Source organism: Phyllostomus discolor, chromosome 4 (genome assembly GCF_004126475.2).
Source record: "Phyllostomus discolor isolate MPI-MPIP mPhyDis1 chromosome 4, mPhyDis1.pri.v3, whole genome shotgun sequence".
Taxonomy (NCBI): domain Eukaryota; kingdom Metazoa; phylum Chordata; class Mammalia; order Chiroptera; family Phyllostomidae; genus Phyllostomus; species Phyllostomus discolor.
Genome location: NC_040906.2, coordinates 8,709,018 through 8,725,629, shown reverse-complemented (window position 1 = coordinate 8,725,629; position 16,612 = coordinate 8,709,018). Strand labels below are relative to the sequence as shown.

General features: G+C 47.3%; 1 protein-coding gene across 1 annotated transcript in view; it reads right to left on the bottom strand.

Moving 5' to 3' along the window:
* COL4A4 (collagen type IV alpha 4 chain) overlaps positions 1–16,612 on the bottom strand; it is a 114,171-nt gene that overhangs the window by 15,063 nt on the left and 82,496 nt on the right. The window contains exons 36-42 of the mRNA XM_028509675.2: positions 13,380–13,487; positions 12,658–12,765; positions 6,303–6,374; positions 5,050–5,178; positions 4,842–4,955; positions 3,519–3,674; positions 1,269–1,376 (exon numbers count right to left, since the gene is read on the bottom strand). Of these exons, the coding sequence (XP_028365476.2) occupies positions 1,269–1,376; positions 3,519–3,674; positions 4,842–4,955; positions 5,050–5,178; positions 6,303–6,374; positions 12,658–12,765; positions 13,380–13,487 (795 nt within the window). The remainder of the gene's footprint in view (positions 1–1,268; positions 1,377–3,518; positions 3,675–4,841; positions 4,956–5,049; positions 5,179–6,302; positions 6,375–12,657; positions 12,766–13,379; positions 13,488–16,612) is intronic.

The following is a 16,612-nucleotide window of genomic DNA, read 5'->3' as shown; positions in this document are numbered from 1 at the left end:
AAAATACAGACAACTGTAATTGAACAACAATAACATAATTTTTAAAAAATTTAAAAAATAAATTGTGAGGGAGGACACACATGAAATGGATTGAAAACGTAAATCGTAATTTGAGAACAGCGCCTACAACAGCATCTTATTGACATAAAAAGTCTGCGTGACGTTCCCGACAGGAACAGCTATGGCTTATTAACGGAGATCCCATGTCTAGAAAAACCTGAAATGAAACTTTCCCGTGCAATGTAACATTCGAGCTGACTTTTTAAGGCAAACACACCCAAGCATCATGGATGCATACATTCTGTCCATGTAAAGTCTTCTGAAAATTCCATATTAATTTGCCAAGTTTTATAGGTTAGGCAAAGAAAGGAACTATGATGTGAATCAAAGTATAAACTCTTTGCCGTGCTGGACCGCAACCCACCATAGAGCAGTGCGATTTATTTATTCTCTGGACTAGAGAGCTAAGTTGGGGGACTGCAGAATATTCTGAACCGACATCGAGTCACCATGATATTGACTCAGGATCTCCAAGGGTATCCCTTCTGCCGATCTCAAATACCCATGTCCGTGTGCCCTTTCAACTATCCCTCGGCTTATTTTGATGTTATGGTGAAAATGTGTTGTCTATGAGGTTTAAATTAAACAGCCTTTTGGCTTCATAGGAATTACTGTACTTTCCAGAAAACATTAAATAAAATGCCTCACGAAATCATTGGGAATTCCGGGACAGGAACTGAATATACAACCCTCACCTATCAATAATCAAATCAGTCTCTGCCTCTTGTGTGAGGGAATACAGACTAACTCATCTCTGAAACACTAGATGTAAAATCGACTCCTGATGTTCAAACTTGCATTTTTAAATAATAACTAATCAGGCCCTGGCTGGCGTAGCTCAGTGGATTGAGCGTGGGCTGTGAACCAAAGTGTCACAGGTTCGATTCCAAGTCAGGGTACATGCCTGGCTTGCAGGCCACGGCCCCCAGCAACCGCATATTTATGTTTCTTTCTCTCTCTCTTTCTCCCTCCCTTCCCTCTCTAAAAATAAATAAATAAAATCTTTAAAAAAATAATAAATAATCATTCACCAAACACGAGACTTTGTAGTGCAGTCTGTAGTAAAATAACCTTCACATGAAAAGGACTGAACGTATTAGAAAAGGTGTGGTGACTTCAGGAGAATTACTTTCTGGAAAAGGATGATCAGAGTTAAGTGTTGCCCTGCTGGGCTGCCGGGTGGAGATGCCTCAGCCTGAGAAACTCACCTGGCGGCCCAGGGGGCCCTTGTCTGCCTGGAGGGCCAGGTAAACCCTCGTCTCCAGGTGCCCCAGGACGTCCTTGTGGCCCTGGCGGCCCCGGGAATCCCATCGATCCTGAAAGGAACAAATGAGAAACAAGGGCAGCAGAATGGAGCAATACCAGGGCGGGGACAGTTCGATGCACTGGATTTGGAAGTGGTCGCCAGGAAAGTGCAGGGCAAGGCCGACCTCGGGGTCAAGAGGAGTCTCTCGCTTTTTCCTGCAGAGCTGAGAACTGCCTTTGTCTGAAGGAAATGCCGGCGTCTGCCACAGGGACTCAGGAAGGTGGTTCCGTGATCAAGACAAAACTTACTCAGAGTGCCTAGCCCTGCGATCCTGAATCTTTCCTCTGGAGGCAGGCAGAGGGCGTGGGGTGAGGTAACATCAGGGGACACGCGGTGCTCTCTGGGGAGATACACTCCCAGACCTGAGCCCTGGCCACTCTCTTTCTCAGTCCCAGTTCCTGCCTCACCAGCCCATCAGTGCCTCGCACACGGTCTCTTCTGCCCTGTCCGCAAAGTCCTGCTTATTCTGCAGAGAGCCCATCAAGCTCACCTCCTCTGGGAAGCCCTCCTGGAATCCCAGCCCAAGTCCACTTGCTTTCTGAGAAGCTCTCACAGAGGGTGTCCCTTTTGTCAGGACCCCAATCTCCGTTTATGTTGATGGGCATTTTAGTGTGACTATCAGCCCCCTCCCACAAAACCCTGCACTTAATGAGGGTAGCAACTCTGCTTAAGTTTGCTCACTACTATATTCCCATAGGTGCCTAATACGTGTTTGTGAAAATAGATCAACTGTTTCTCGCTGCGAGAAGGTAAAAAGGTAAACCAAGGAAACTCCCTAATCCTTCTCACTGTTCAGCACTCTCTGGCCCTTCAGCCTCCTGGAGTGGGAGGTTAGCAGCGTGATCAGATGTTCCGCCAGTACTCCCAACGCTCTGTACATCCTTTCACAGGTCACTGCCATTTATCCTCAGGCTCGTGATCCCCAGTCCTGAAGGTTATTTCAGCTCGGTGGGGGGAGTGCTCATTGTCTGGAGGGACAGCTGGGGAGGAGGCGTGTCTTAGTTGGGGGTGACCACGGTTGTACAGCCAGCCCCCTCTGCCTTCCTCTTGGCGACTAGAGGGCTAGCATGCCTGTTCAGTCCTGGGGTTCCCCGACTGGAAGCCCACATACCTGCAGACACAAGCCACGTTCTCTAGCACTGGCTTCCTGGCTACCAACGGGGAGGAGGGGTGTTATGTGCTGCCGTCCTGGCTGTGCACTGCACCGTTCCGGGCTGCCACCTGCGTCGTGGGCACGGCAGCCTGGGGGGCTGCTCACCGCCCCTCCGCCCAGACCTTCTGCCTCAGTTCGCCTTTGGTTCGGAACTCAGGCAGGGAAGTGGCTACTGGGCCCCCGCAAGCTTCACCATTTGCTTCTCTGCTGTGCAGGTTCCTTATTTATGACATAAGGAATTTAAAATGGATAACCGTTCTTGATATCTTTCCAACAACAAAAAATTGTTCTATAAACCTAGTAATTCTGTGAAATCCTGGTGACTAAAGTGTCTCCAAATATTAGCCTGTAGGTAAAAAATCACTTAAACATTGTAGCCTTCACGGAGACTCACTCGTGACTGTAAAAGAGCGAACTCAGCCAGCCGTCTGCGGCTGAACTGCCCAGCACAGCAGCCACTGCCCACGTGTGTCACTGACCACCTGAAATGAGCAAGTGCACACCTGGCTGTGCCGTAAGTGTAAAGCACACCAGGCTTCCAAGGCAGCAAGAAGGAGTGTCTGATTTGGCACAACCAGCCCTGATTGCCCCATCGATCATTTATATTGATTACATGTTAAAATAGCATTTGAATACATTATGTTCAATGAAAAAGGTCTGAATGTTAATTTCATTCTTCTGTTTTACTTTTTAAAATGTGGCTACTTCATCTTTTAATTACACGGGTAACTTACATATATTTCTACTGTTCATTTTGGTCTAGGAGATTACCAAGTATATATTTTTTTTAAGGGGCTGAGGATGAACTTGTATTTTTGTCTTACTTGTCCAACAGTTCCCCAAACTTGAGGGCTCCTTGGGAAGGTAGAACATTAGAGAAATGTAGCCACTGATTCCACAGAAAATAAGAATTAGCTCACAGTGGTCCAGTACCCCAGACCCTTATGGACAAGGTAACAGGTCTTCTTGTACAACTTAAGGGACAACTGGCACTCATACCTTTCCGGCCGTCTTTGCCGTCACATCCTGGGTAGCCTTTGCGTCCCGGAGGGCCTGCTGGGCCCGGGGGGCCTGGGGGCCCCGGCAGGCCACAGTCACCTGGTTCCCCTGGCACAAGGTCCACGATCCCAGGGGGCCCCGGAGGCCCGGGTGGTCCTGACCACAGGGAGGAGGCAAAAAGATTCTTTCAGTCCAAGACAGGTGTGTGTACTGAGAGCTTCTTAGGAAAGTAATTTAAGGGTGTGCAAGCAAGGGAATTAGAAGAATAAGGGAATCGATAGTGTCAGGAGTGAAATGGAGCAGGTCCCACGGAGCCTGAGAAACGGTGTGAGTGGCCGGTTAGTGGCTGTCAGACAGAACGAACCCGGAAAAGCCCTCCCTCCCTAAAGAGCCATTCCTCTTGGAAGTATCACATCATGGTTTTTGTCTGCATTGCCACCCCACTGCTGCAATATGATAGAAGACAGACAGATAGATAGATAGACAGATAGAAAGAAGAATAAATGGGTGACAGGCTTTTAAGAAAATTTGTCAGATGTGAAAGAAATGTTCACCCAATTAAACATAGTCCTATTTGAAAACGAGTGTCTACCTATAAACACAGAGCTCAAATTTTACTCTGCTAAAACTGTGCTGTTTGAAGAGCTTTTTTGCAGTACAATAGAATCATGTAACGCTGTAACCCCACCTTTACTAAAACGGCAAGCATCTAGAGACGGCGGGTCTGTGTCTCTCTGTGGGTTAGGAGGAAGATGACTCTCTGCATGTAGCAAAACACCGACTGAGCCATGCCCTTCCCCGGGTTTCCTGCCCAGTTCTGGGCCAGCCCTATTGGGTTATCACTGCCTTGCTAGACTTCACCCCTGAGAAGTGATGCGAGGAACACAAGGTACTGTTAGCCACACAGGAAGTGTGCTTCTAGGTTTATGCCAGGCCCGGGTCCTGTCATTGTGCCAGCAGCAGAGGTTTATGGGGAAGGTGCTGGAGACCCATCTGCACGTAGGATGAGATTCCTTCCCGCCAGCCATGCTGACCCCTCACGCTCAGCCCCGAGCCAGTGATGGGAAATGCTTACCCTGAGTCAGAGTCTGTACCCAGAGAGAGGTGGTCTGATGGGGAAGAAATGGAAGAGGGAGGGGCCTGAGCTCTGCTCCTGTGTGTGCTCCTGCCAGCCCACCACTGCCCGCACCCCCACCTTTCAAACTGCCCAAATAATGGGGCTGCTAATGTGCTTCTGCTCTGCTGTTCCCTGGGCCTACCTCCTTACAGAGCTGGTGGCCTCTGGAAAGGGCACCACCAACCTTTGCCAGGAGAGTCCCATACCTTGTGGACCATCGGGGCCAGGAGGTCCTTGATCTCCAGGAGGACCCGGGTCAGGAATGTCACCCGTGGGAGGTCTCCCTGGGGCACCTGCAGGCCCAGGCGGTCCAGGTCTCCCTGAGGAGAGACATGTTCACGTGTGAGCCTCATTCCACTGGGAAGGCTTTGACTGCATCACTGACGGAGAGAGGTACCACCCTCTGCTTCTTACCTGGAGGGCCAGGGGGGCCTTTTTCTCCAAAAAGGCCTGGGGGAGAAATTCCTGGACGCCCGGGGTCTCCTGTCTCCCCTTTCAGCCCAGGCACTCCCATCGGACCAGGTGGGCCCATTTCATGCAAACCTTAATGTGGAAAACAGCATTACCACCGTGTCTTCTCCCTGTTGTCCCTGTCGTAGGGGGCTGATCTGGAAGCAGCTGGCTCTGCTAAGACCAACCCAGCTTCAACGGTGACCCAGTGGCTGGGTCACCAGTTACTTCCTTAAGACCCATCCCACTGGTCACCATAGGCTTGATTTACTTTGTAATTATTTTCCAAATTAACAACAACAACAACTTAGTGCCAATACCAATCCTCCAGCCTCTACAATGGAAAGAGTGAAAACAAATGAGATCTGACCATGCGCAATTACAAATAAATCGCTTTAAAATTGAAGGTGGAAACTGACATGTACATAGAATTATCGTCAAGTTTCACACTGAAAAGACAGAGTATCACTGGTTTCTTGGGGAGGACACACATTTTATCAGACTGTTTAGAACGGCCACTAAATGACTCCTAAGTGGCCTGCATTTTACTTCTAGGCCCTCCATACTATATAAAGATGCCCAAATCCGCAACACACAGGTTCAGCCCTCCTCCCACAGTCCTTCAAATCTGTGTGGCCGATTCCAGCCACCTTGTCTGATGCCGAGCTATTTTTCTGAAAAAGCAATGCAACAAATTTGCAATCTATTAAAATACCAAAACAAAACAAGCTAAAATGCAATTGTCGATAAGTATCTATTTGTTATCTCAAAAAATAACAGCAATTTTTTTAGGTAATTTGTTTTCACAGCAGGTTATTTGAGAGATGCTGAAAGTACTAATTAGACCCACGTGGTAATATACTTGGCATTACTACACTTAACCAAACAAGTAAAAATCCCAACTATTTATTTGTTCTTCATGTTAACATTCTGAAATCTAGCTCCACCTAAGCAACTATGCGGGGTATTTTTAGTACAGCGATAGCCCTAAGGCAGCATCGAAGAAAGGCACTGTTAACCAACCATTTCGTCTCACATTGGGTGTTCCCAAGTGTCCTCTTTATGTAAGGCACCCTCGGCACCACTACGAGTTCCAATGCCGGGCCTCTAAACAAAGCCAGTTTCTTCGTTTCCTAACCCAAATCATGTGACGTGGGGAAACACCTACCAGAGAGGCAGTGATCGCGGGTAAGTCTCTCACAGTGGGTTCCTCTTACCTGAAGTGCCTTTGGTTCCTTTCTGGCCCTTTAAACCGTGCAAGCCATTCAGGCCCGGCAGCCCGGAGGGACCTGCAACACATCACAGGCTTGTGACCCCCGGGAGAAGACCCGTCCTTGGACTTCACCGGTCACAACTCGCAGGACCCTCTCAGAGGAGATGAACAGATTCTCCCGGTGGGAACCACAAGATCTCCCCGTCTCGACCTCATTACCAGGGCCAGATCCTCACTGGCGGCTGCTATTTCGTATATTCATTTGATGGACATTTTCTGCCGAGACCGCTGAACACATCCCTTTCTTTGGTTTGAAAGTGCTGCTGTGGGTTTGTGACCATTTCAGGAACATCCTTCTCTCTGACCAAACAGACTAGAGTCACTGAACCCTGGTGTGGGCAGTGAACTCAGTTTTATGATGATGAAATCACCCTGGATGGGAAAGAGGTTGGATGGGAGCACACGCAGGCTCCCAGGTCCAGGATCCTTCCCTCCACCATGGTCTCCAGATCCTAGTTTCCGTAGGGTCTGCTCAGGTGGACGACAGAAAACAGTCAGGACAGGGGGCGGCTCTGGCGTGCTGGGGAGTCCATGCCCTGCCTCGCGTGTTTTCAAGCACTGTGCTACTCAGAGAGACAGGCCCGAAGGTCAAGTTTGGCTGCAGCCCTTTCTTTGCCACCCCTTCTTTCAGAGAGCATCGTCCTGGTGTCTCTTTTCAGAAACAAAATTCATTTCATGCCGAACACTGAAAACTTCATTCTCTGTAGTCAGATGTGATGTCATCGACGCCTTCACCTTCTTTCAGAATCTTCTGTCAGACGTCAGCACAGTTCCCTAAGGCGACAGCTACCAGCCTGACTGTACTGAAGCTGTCACCGAGCACGGAACACACACACACCTATAGGTTTATCAACACACGGCGGTGGTCACACTTATAACTGTAGGTATGTGAGACACAGAGTTTATTCCTGCATTATTATGTATTACTTACTGTATTATTTTTCATACAAACAACAGTGAACCTACTCTTGCCCACCTCTGCATACACAGACAGGGCCCAGCACAAATAACACCCCTTTTTATTACGAAATCATAGGCATATAATTCTGTACTATAATAGTATCACACTCAAGCACACCATATGACACTTCAGATGAAATGCTCAAATGAAAACTGTAAATTATTACAGCCATATTATTATCCTATCAACCACACTCAAGCAGGCGTCACTTGGCCAGACCCTGTAGATGTATATATTTATAATATATTTCTATCAAGCATGTAGCACATTCTGCTGTAACATGCAGATGTAGAGATGCACAGGGAGGGGTAGAGGGAAGAAGAGGAGGGACAGAGGAGGGAAGAGGGAAACTGATACAGATCAGCCCCGGGGGCTGAGCCCTCTGCCGTGAGCCTCACGCACATCTCAACCCACCAATTCGTTTGTAGGAGAATCTTCCCCACAGCCCCTGGCCAAGCAGCGGCTGTCCATTCTCACCCAAGGCTCTAAGCCCCTCAGTGCACAGCCAGCCACTCACTCAGCTAAGGGCCACATCCCTTGCAGTTGTGATAACAACAGCCTCAGCTTACATGGCTAACCCCCCCGAAAGCCCCCCGGCTCTACACCACGATGCCTACCCAGACCCCCGAGATGCCCGTGCAGCAGGCTCGTGCTCTACAGCCGTCGTGTCTTTGGGTAACTGGCTGATTTTGGGTAAATTAACTGAGTGCAAGATCAGATCTTATTAACTTTTCTATATATCTACTGGACATATCTCCTCGAGACACACAGGAGGTGTTCAGTAAGGGTTTGTTGAACAAACGAATGACTAAACAAATAAGTGACTGAGAAAGCGTGGCATGCGAATGGCGAGGGACTGAATGGGTGGAGAGAAAGCTATATAAAAAAGTGGACTATTCCTATTTCATGTCACATCTTTGTGTGACAGATTTATCATAAGATTTGGGGAAGTTAGAGGTATCCATTTGTATGTAAATAATACAAGTGCTAACTGTTACTCATTCATTAAAGTAAGTCCTCTGTGGACTTATGAGAAAATGGAAGATAGTTGGTTCCATTTTATTATCAGTACTTGAGACAGACAGTTGCTCAGTTTTTAAAATCTAAACTTTTGATTGGTGCAAATGAGCCACATTCTCTAGCACCAAAAAAAAAAAAAAAAAAAAAAAAAGGAGTACACCCTCTATTTCCCTAAAGATCTTATTTCCTACGCTCTTGACAGTTCTGGTTTAGTCCTGGCTGCTGTGGCTCTGTGGATTGAGTGCCTCTGAACCAAAGGGTTGCCGGTTCGATTCCCAGGCAGGGCACATGTCTGGGTTGCCGGCCAGGTCCCCGGTAGGGGGTGTGCAAGAGACAGCCACACGTTGACGTTTCTCTCTCTTTTTCTCTTTCCCTTCCCCTCTCTCTACAAATAAATAAATAAAATCTTTAAAAAAACAACAACAAAAAAACCGGTTCTGGTGTGGTTTATTTTCCAGTCCTCTTCCCTATTTACGAGCCCATGTTCCAAGTCTGCACCAGAAGAACACACAGACCTCCCTTGTCTGCCAAATCTGGATATTTACCGCAATCTATCTGAAGTGATAATAAATTTTTAAACGGCTTTGCTATTTCAATGTGTTTTGATCTCCAGCGTGAGCCCCAAGATGGATGGCTTGAGGGAGCCGGCCGGGGGTGGAGTGCCTCAGCTCCCGCCAGCTCGCCATTGTCACGTCCACACGTCCAGATCCGGGGCTGTCACCGGCCCAGCCCCTGCCATTGTGGAACGGGCCGACCCACGTCTGACCCAATGTTATCTTTCTAAATTGAATGCAGCTACATCTGGGTAGGGCTTTAAGGGCAATTTTCCCTTTCTACGGAAAGCTTTTTACCAAACCCCATCTCTAAATCAGAAAGTTGTTCATGCATAAACTATAGACAGTGCTGATGAGAGGCAATTAGGCTAACAAAGCACAGCCCTTGGTAATGAGGAGTTTTAGTCACCTCCACAGATGCCTTCCTGCTAAAAGGCATCATTTCAGGCTGCGTCACGTGGCTCTCCCGGGCCGGCTCTCCCCGCAGTGGGTGGGTCTACCCTCTGCTCCAGCCTTGATCGGAAGCCTGGCTCCCAGATGGGTGAGCCGAGCGACTCTGGGCCTGGGGCTCCTGTCCAAGGGTGTTTCCTGTCTGTCCTAAAGCCCGAATACACTCCTCTGTCCCCACGGGCCTTGACACAGGTTTGTACTTTCAATGCAGGGACCAGTCTGTCCCTGTTTGTTGGGGACTTTTCAGTCCTAGCAAGGAAGTTCCCTGTCCTCAGACACCCCCTCCGTCTCGGGCACACGGGGACAGCCGGCCTCCCTGGCATTACAGCTGATGGGACCGACAGACCCACATGACTATCCACAGAGGTTGCGCCAAGTTGAAAACTTAATCAAAACAGATTCTGAAATGCGGTTTCATTGTTTTTCAGTTCAGAAAATACACGCGTGCCTACGAAGGGAACGCACAGGAGCATGAGACACAGTCTCCTGACCCAGGGAGCTTCAGTTCCCAAACGGCCTACGTAACAGGCACTGAATGAGGCAACGAGGACCTAGAGAGGAACAGCCTCTTACTCGACAGAGCAAACAGGCAGTTACCCCAGGACTGGCAAGTGCTGTGGGGCCTGGGGGTGGCGGTGGGGAGCACTCTAGCTGTAACTGGGAGGGAAAGGTTTCTGTGGTTTTCACAGTCTAGGGAGCATGGCATTTCTTGGCTGATAAAAGACATTCCAAGGTATTTGATTTCTTTTTCTTTAATTTTTCTTTATGGACTTGAGAGAGAGAGAAGCATCAGCCTGCTGTTCCTTGTAGTTATGCATTCACCGGCTGACTGTGGTGTGCTCCCTGACTGGGGATCGAACCTGTAACTCTGGGGCACCGGGACGGCGTGCCAACCCACCGAGCTACCCGGCAAGGGCCCAAGTTCTATTTCTTATGAAATATTTTACTTGCTGCCAACCCAAATCACCAAACCCATATTAGTTAGTCATCGTCACGCTACAGCGTAGTCTGTCGGTCCCCATCTCTCCAACCCTGTATGAAAGCCCAACTAGGATCCGAGCGTCTTCTTCGCAGAGGGCGTGTGCACTTGGAAATGCAAATCTAGGAACCGGGCCACTTGCAGCATGTGTGTAAGCTAAAGTTCCGATCTGACTGAACACGAGCAGGACACAGAGTCCATATGGCCCCGTTCGAGCAGCGCAAACAACTCCCGAGTTCAGCAGCTGGTCTGTTCAGACAAGAAAAGCGGGCCCCGTTGACGCATGTAGCACATACTTCAAATATTTAGTGTCCCAGTTCAAAGTGTCCCTGCTGGAGTGTGGTGCACTTTTATACCAGCACGATAAAGTGCAACAATGGATTTACACACTCGGCGTTTGAACGTTTCGGGCCGCACTTCACCGTTTTCTTTTAAAGACCGGGCGGTTTGCGGTGAAACAGTGCCACCGTGTGGTCAGCAGGGACAAAATCATGATGTGATTGGAGGTTACCTTTCCAGTATTTGTGTTATTCGATCAAATTTGCTAGCTTTTGGGTTCTTAAATAACCTTATCACCCTGAAGTTATGGAATAAATTCAAGGGAAGGAAGAGTCAACGATATTAAGTCGAGCCTTGTCGTTTTAGTCGGACAGAGTGTATAGTGTTTTGGTGCCAAGAGACTTGAGAATCCCAGCTATTTTACCAAACTAGGAGGATAGGAAGAAGTGGAAATGCATGCAGGAGGACTGCTTAATCATGGGAAACATTTTCTTTTGGCTCTTTAGCAATTTCATCTTCCAGACACTCAAAAAAAGTGTTCAGGAATTCCCCACCAGGGCTGTCGGGATTGACAGAAACAGGAAGTGGCTACAATAACCAGAGAAACTCTTAAAATAATGCAATTATCATTTTGCTTGAAGCCTTACATTGATCACAAATCACTCGACTTTGCATTAGTAAAAGTGCCAATGAAGAGGGGGAAAACTCGATAGCAAGATCTCCTGTCTTGGGATGGGGGCTTTCCCTGTCATTTGCAGGCACAGCAATACCGGTGTGCCAGCCTTTCAAAATAAAAGGCCTCTCCCTCTGCAGAACTGCCCCAGGTGACATGTCATACTACTACTTGCTAGGACACCACATGTTGAAAACTATCCGATGAGTGAAGAGGTGTGAGTGCGGAAAAAGATCACTTGGATTTTCAAAACAATAACATGATTAAGCTCAAAGGAAAGGATTCCCAGCTCTTCCAAGGGCAGGTACTTTCTGTTTCACCAAAATTCAGTGCATGTATGAGTCAATACGCAGAGGCGAGTGGGAGGAAAGGGAAAGAAGGAGGAAACAGAGGGGCCTTGGCTACAGAAATCTACCGAGTGGGGCTGGAACCTTCACCTGCTGGACCCCCATCTTCATAGCTACTAGCTCGGCTGTTCATTCTATGTGTCCATTTCTTCCTTTATTAATTTATTCATAAATTTAAAAATACTCACCCATAACCAACCAACAGATTTATTGGGTATCTACTGAATGACAAGGATATCAAAATAATCCTTGCTTTTTAAAAAATCACATTCTACTCAGGGAGAAAGACCTCTGAACAAGCAAATGTCATACAATATAAGTGTTAGGCTAGAGGCATATGCAAAGTACCCATGGAAAATAATATTTTTTTCTAAAATGAAAGAAATTAACTGAAGAGGAGTAAGTACCATAAGGGGAGGGGATGAGGGCATGGAGATTTGTTAAAAATAGATTGTACAATTATATCACATGATCTTATATTAACCAGACCTATATTATAACCTGTCTACTATGTTTTTAAAAGCCAAGATATTCACCCAGGAAAAAATCTTTCTTTATCAAACAAAGGTAATGAATACTAGTTCCCCCATAGTGTCTTATTTTTTTCTCTCCCTTCCACTTATCACAACTGGTAAATACATATTTACACATATAGATTTAATATGTGTCTCTCCTACTACACTGTGAGCCCCATGAAACAGGAACCATGTCTATTTTCCTCAAAACTGTGTCCTCGTGTCTAGAATCTGGGACATGGTAGGAGCGTAGCTCTCTGGGGAGAGAATGAATAAATGGTCCTGGACCTTAGGGAAAACACTGGGGGAAACGCCCTCAGAAAATGAGATGGTAACAGTGTCCTGTTGGTACAAGGTGAACACCACCGGAAGCCCTGGGTAAGGAAGAACAGGAAGGTGCTGGTGACAGCATGGGGAAGAGCCATGGCCCAGACCGGTGTCACTCAGGTGCTGGAAAGGCACCAGGAATTGGCCCTCATGGCCTGGATCTTTCTGATGGGTCAGGCTTCCTTCTGACTTACCTTTTATCCCCGGAAGACCTGGTGGCCCGGGATCCCCGATGAGGCCTCCTGGTCCAGGATCCCCAATTTCTCCTGGAGGTCCCGTTGGCCCGGGCCTCCCTGGATGACCTGAGGAGGACAGGGAGGTTTTGCAGATGCCCGGATGATACGTGAGTTACACTAACTGGGAAGGGCCTCTATGTTCTCAGTATATGAGGCACTTGAACCAGGAACACTGTGTTATTTCCTCCGTAGACCTTCTAACTCTTGGGAGAAATATACACTTAACCTCAGAGGAGAAAAGATGCTTTTGAGTGATTCAAGTTGCTGATTACAGTTTTAAACTCTCACTTTATTCTGAATTGGCAAGCAGAGGAGCCATTCAAATGTATGTGTAATATGTGCCTGCAGTCTAACGGAGAGGAGAAAGCCAGCATCCTGAATGGCGGGTGAATTAGGACAGGCTGGAAAGGAGCATCTATCTGTCACACCATCCCTTGTGCCCGGCACCCTGCTGGGCCCTCCACAGGTGCTGCCTTAGTGTAACCCCCAGACCAACCCACTGCGACAGGGCTAACTCCAACGGACAGGTAAGGAATAGGAAAGTTTTGGTAGCTTCTCCAAAGGGACGGGTCTGGGAAATGGCAGAACCAGCGCTGAATCCAGGGGTAGGTGGAGGCTGGCTCGTTCTGAGACAAGAGACAGGGAAGGGCCCGGGAAGATCCCAGCGTCCTCCCAGGTACCTGGACACCCCTTCGGGCCGGGGAAACCTGGCAGTCCCGGCCGTCCTGGCGGTCCTCTGTGCCCTTCGGCTCCGGGCAAGCCCTTCTCTCCCAGCGCTCCCACGTGCCCTGGGCACAAGAGAATCAAAAGTCCAAGTCATTGCAGGTTGCTCTTCGAGGCCGGGAATCTATAAAACCTCCAACTTCAGCTCTTGCTCTTCTTTTCTAGTCTTTTTATATTAAATAATTTTTCTATTGAAAGGTAACACGCAGGAAAAGTTAAGAGCAAAACACCTATACTCCCACCACCTCCCACAATTTTTGTACCCATGCAAAGTGCAAGTAATACCCACAATTTTGTATTCTGATTTTTTACATTTTAATTGAATCACAGTAATTTTCCAAGTTTGTCATCATTTTCCTAATTATTGTTTTAAAATGACTGGCTGACAGCTTACTGAGTTCATCTAAATTAAATTAATTAATTTGATTTTTTCCTACTATTGGCCACTCAAGTTTTTTTTCTCTTTGCCATTATGCATAATAATTTTTATCCATCTTTAATAAATTTTTCCACTATTAAATTATTTCCTCAGGAAAATTCCTAGGAGTAGAATTTCTAGGTAACACAGTATGATAGTTTGGGTCTTTCTATTCATTGGAAAATGCTGAGGTATTTTAAAGAACATCACAGCCATCGCGGAATTCCAGCCCTAAATTCTTCAGGAGGTATGTCAGAAAAACAATATTTTCTTACATGGTCAAAATAAGAATATCACAGCCAAGAAAATGAGTAACAACTCTTAATATCATCTAACACTCATTCCACACTGGACTTCCCTCCACGGTCTCCTTAATGTCCTTCCCAGCTGGTGTGCCCACCCCGGGTTCCACTCCAGAAGCACATGTGGCCTCTGGTGGGCGTCCCCCTTAAGTCACAGAACACCGCGACAGGCCCTCCCCCGGGACAGTGACTGGTGACAGCCCCTCCCTCGGGACAGTGACTGGCTGAAAAGAACCGCCCTGTGCGCTCTGGTCTTCCAGCACAGACCACTCGGGGCTGGGCTCCTGGTGAGGTTGCCACAGGGTTTGGATACACGTGGCGCCTACTCCCAGCATCCCCGGTCCCCACCCACTGCTCATGCCCGCATGTCCCAGAGCAGGGCACGTGCTCCCTAAAGCCTTTCTGGGCTGTTGGCTTATTTTCTTGCTCATCGATAAGGATGAGCTAGTATTCCAGACTTACATTAAATTATACTAGAGAGGATGCTATTTCCCCATGTGTTTGTTTGTGATGTGTGACTTTAATACAGTTCGTGTTTTTAGGATAAATTAACTGTGTTAGAAATAACTGGCTGAATCCACAAATAGAGTATATGGCTCTGTACTGACAAACCCGTGGGGGGCGTAGTCATCACGTAGTCTAACATTATACGTGAAACAAGCCTATGTCAGTCTACACCTGCTCCCTGGCCAGTGACAGTCTGTGTTATTTTATTGACCCTGAAAGCATGCCTGCAGTGCAGGGAAGGCAGCACTACTCTTGTCTCCACTGAAAACACGGTAGTATTGGGAGGCTGGCCCTCACTGTAACAGGGTGCAGCCAAGAGGGGGGCCTCAAATAGGGATCTGTAGTAAGATCCAGAAGAGCCTGGAGATAATTGGCTCCACACCACAGGGCCACACCTGCCCAGAATCTGGCAGCTGTAGCCAATTGTGAGAGGAGTCAGAAATGGGGCTTCAGAGGAAGATTGGCGTTGGGATTTAAACCGAGATGCGGCAGCCATGGGAGGGGGAGAACCACACAGCTCTAGCAGAGTGAAGACTCGCGGCCCTGAGGGAGAGAACCATGTGGCTCTGGCAGAGTGGGGACTCCCGTGGTCCGGGGAGAGAGGACCACGTGCCTTTGCCAGAGTAGGGACCCCTGCAGCCTTAGGAGATATGGTACTCTGGACTGGGCAAAAGGGGAAGGAAGGAAGGACTGTGTCTGTTTGTAGGTGCTTTAAGGGACTTTAGGATTTTTGGTGAAGACATTAGGCCCCTCCTTTAAGTTTGCATAGCAGTAAATAAATGTTTCCTTTCCTTTTCACAAATCTCTGGCATTGAGAGATGTCTTTCCTCTGGCGACGGACATAACGGACCTGGGGGCTTCTTTCAGTAATAGTATATCGTCCCAGGCCCCCCTTGTTTGTTCTGTAACATCACCATCACAGCTGCAGTGAGAACAGAAGTTTTCTTGGGTCACCTGTACTGTATTTTCTCTCTGAATTGCAGGCGGAGGTAGGCCCAGATCCAGCCCCATCCTACCTAACCCCTGAGGGGACTCTCCTTGGGCTCATTCAAATTCAACACAGCTCTTTCCAGTCGATGGAAGTCACATACTTAGGTAAATCTGAGCAGGTGAATAACATAAAACGTGATTTTCACATTTCAAGCCAAAGCTATGGCATATGGGAGAGGGGCCACTTGAAATGGTGCGAACCCCAGGAGACCAGGCAAGTGAGGCCAAGGCAAATTTTCTTGAAAAAATTAGCCTCAGTGTAAAATAACTCAGATTTATGGTGTTTTAATTAAAACATTAGGTAATATCAAAGGGCTCCATTTTGTACTACTTTAGCTTATAAAATCTTACTATCTCTACATCAAGATACAAATATGTGTAGAAAAATCTCTTAATGCTTTCTTTTAAAAAATATTTTATTGACTATGCTATTACAAATGTCCCATTCCCCCCCCGCCTTATTTCCCTGTGCCCTGCACACCCTCTCCCACCCACATCCCCCCACTTTACTTCATGTCCATGGGTCGTACATATAAGTTCTTTGGCTTCTACATTTCTTATACTACTATTAACTTCCCCCTGTCTATTTTCTAACTACCATTTATGCTATTTATTCTCTGTACCTTTTCCCTCTTTCTCTCCTTTCCATTCCCCCACTGATAACCCTCCATGTGATCTCCATTTTTGTGATTCTATTCCTGTTCTAGTTGTTTGCTTAGTTTTTTCTTTTTTTTAGGTTCAGTTGTTAATAGCTATGTTTGTTGTCATTTTACTGCTCATATTTTTGATCTTCCTTTTCTTAGATAAGTCCCTTTAACATTTCATATAATAAAGGGCTTGGTGATGATGAACTCCTTGAACTTTACTTTTTCTGGGAAGCACTTTATCTGCCCTTCCATTCTAAATGATAGCTTTGCTGGATAGAGCAATCTTGGATGTGGGTCCTTGCCTTTGATGACTTTGAATACTTCTT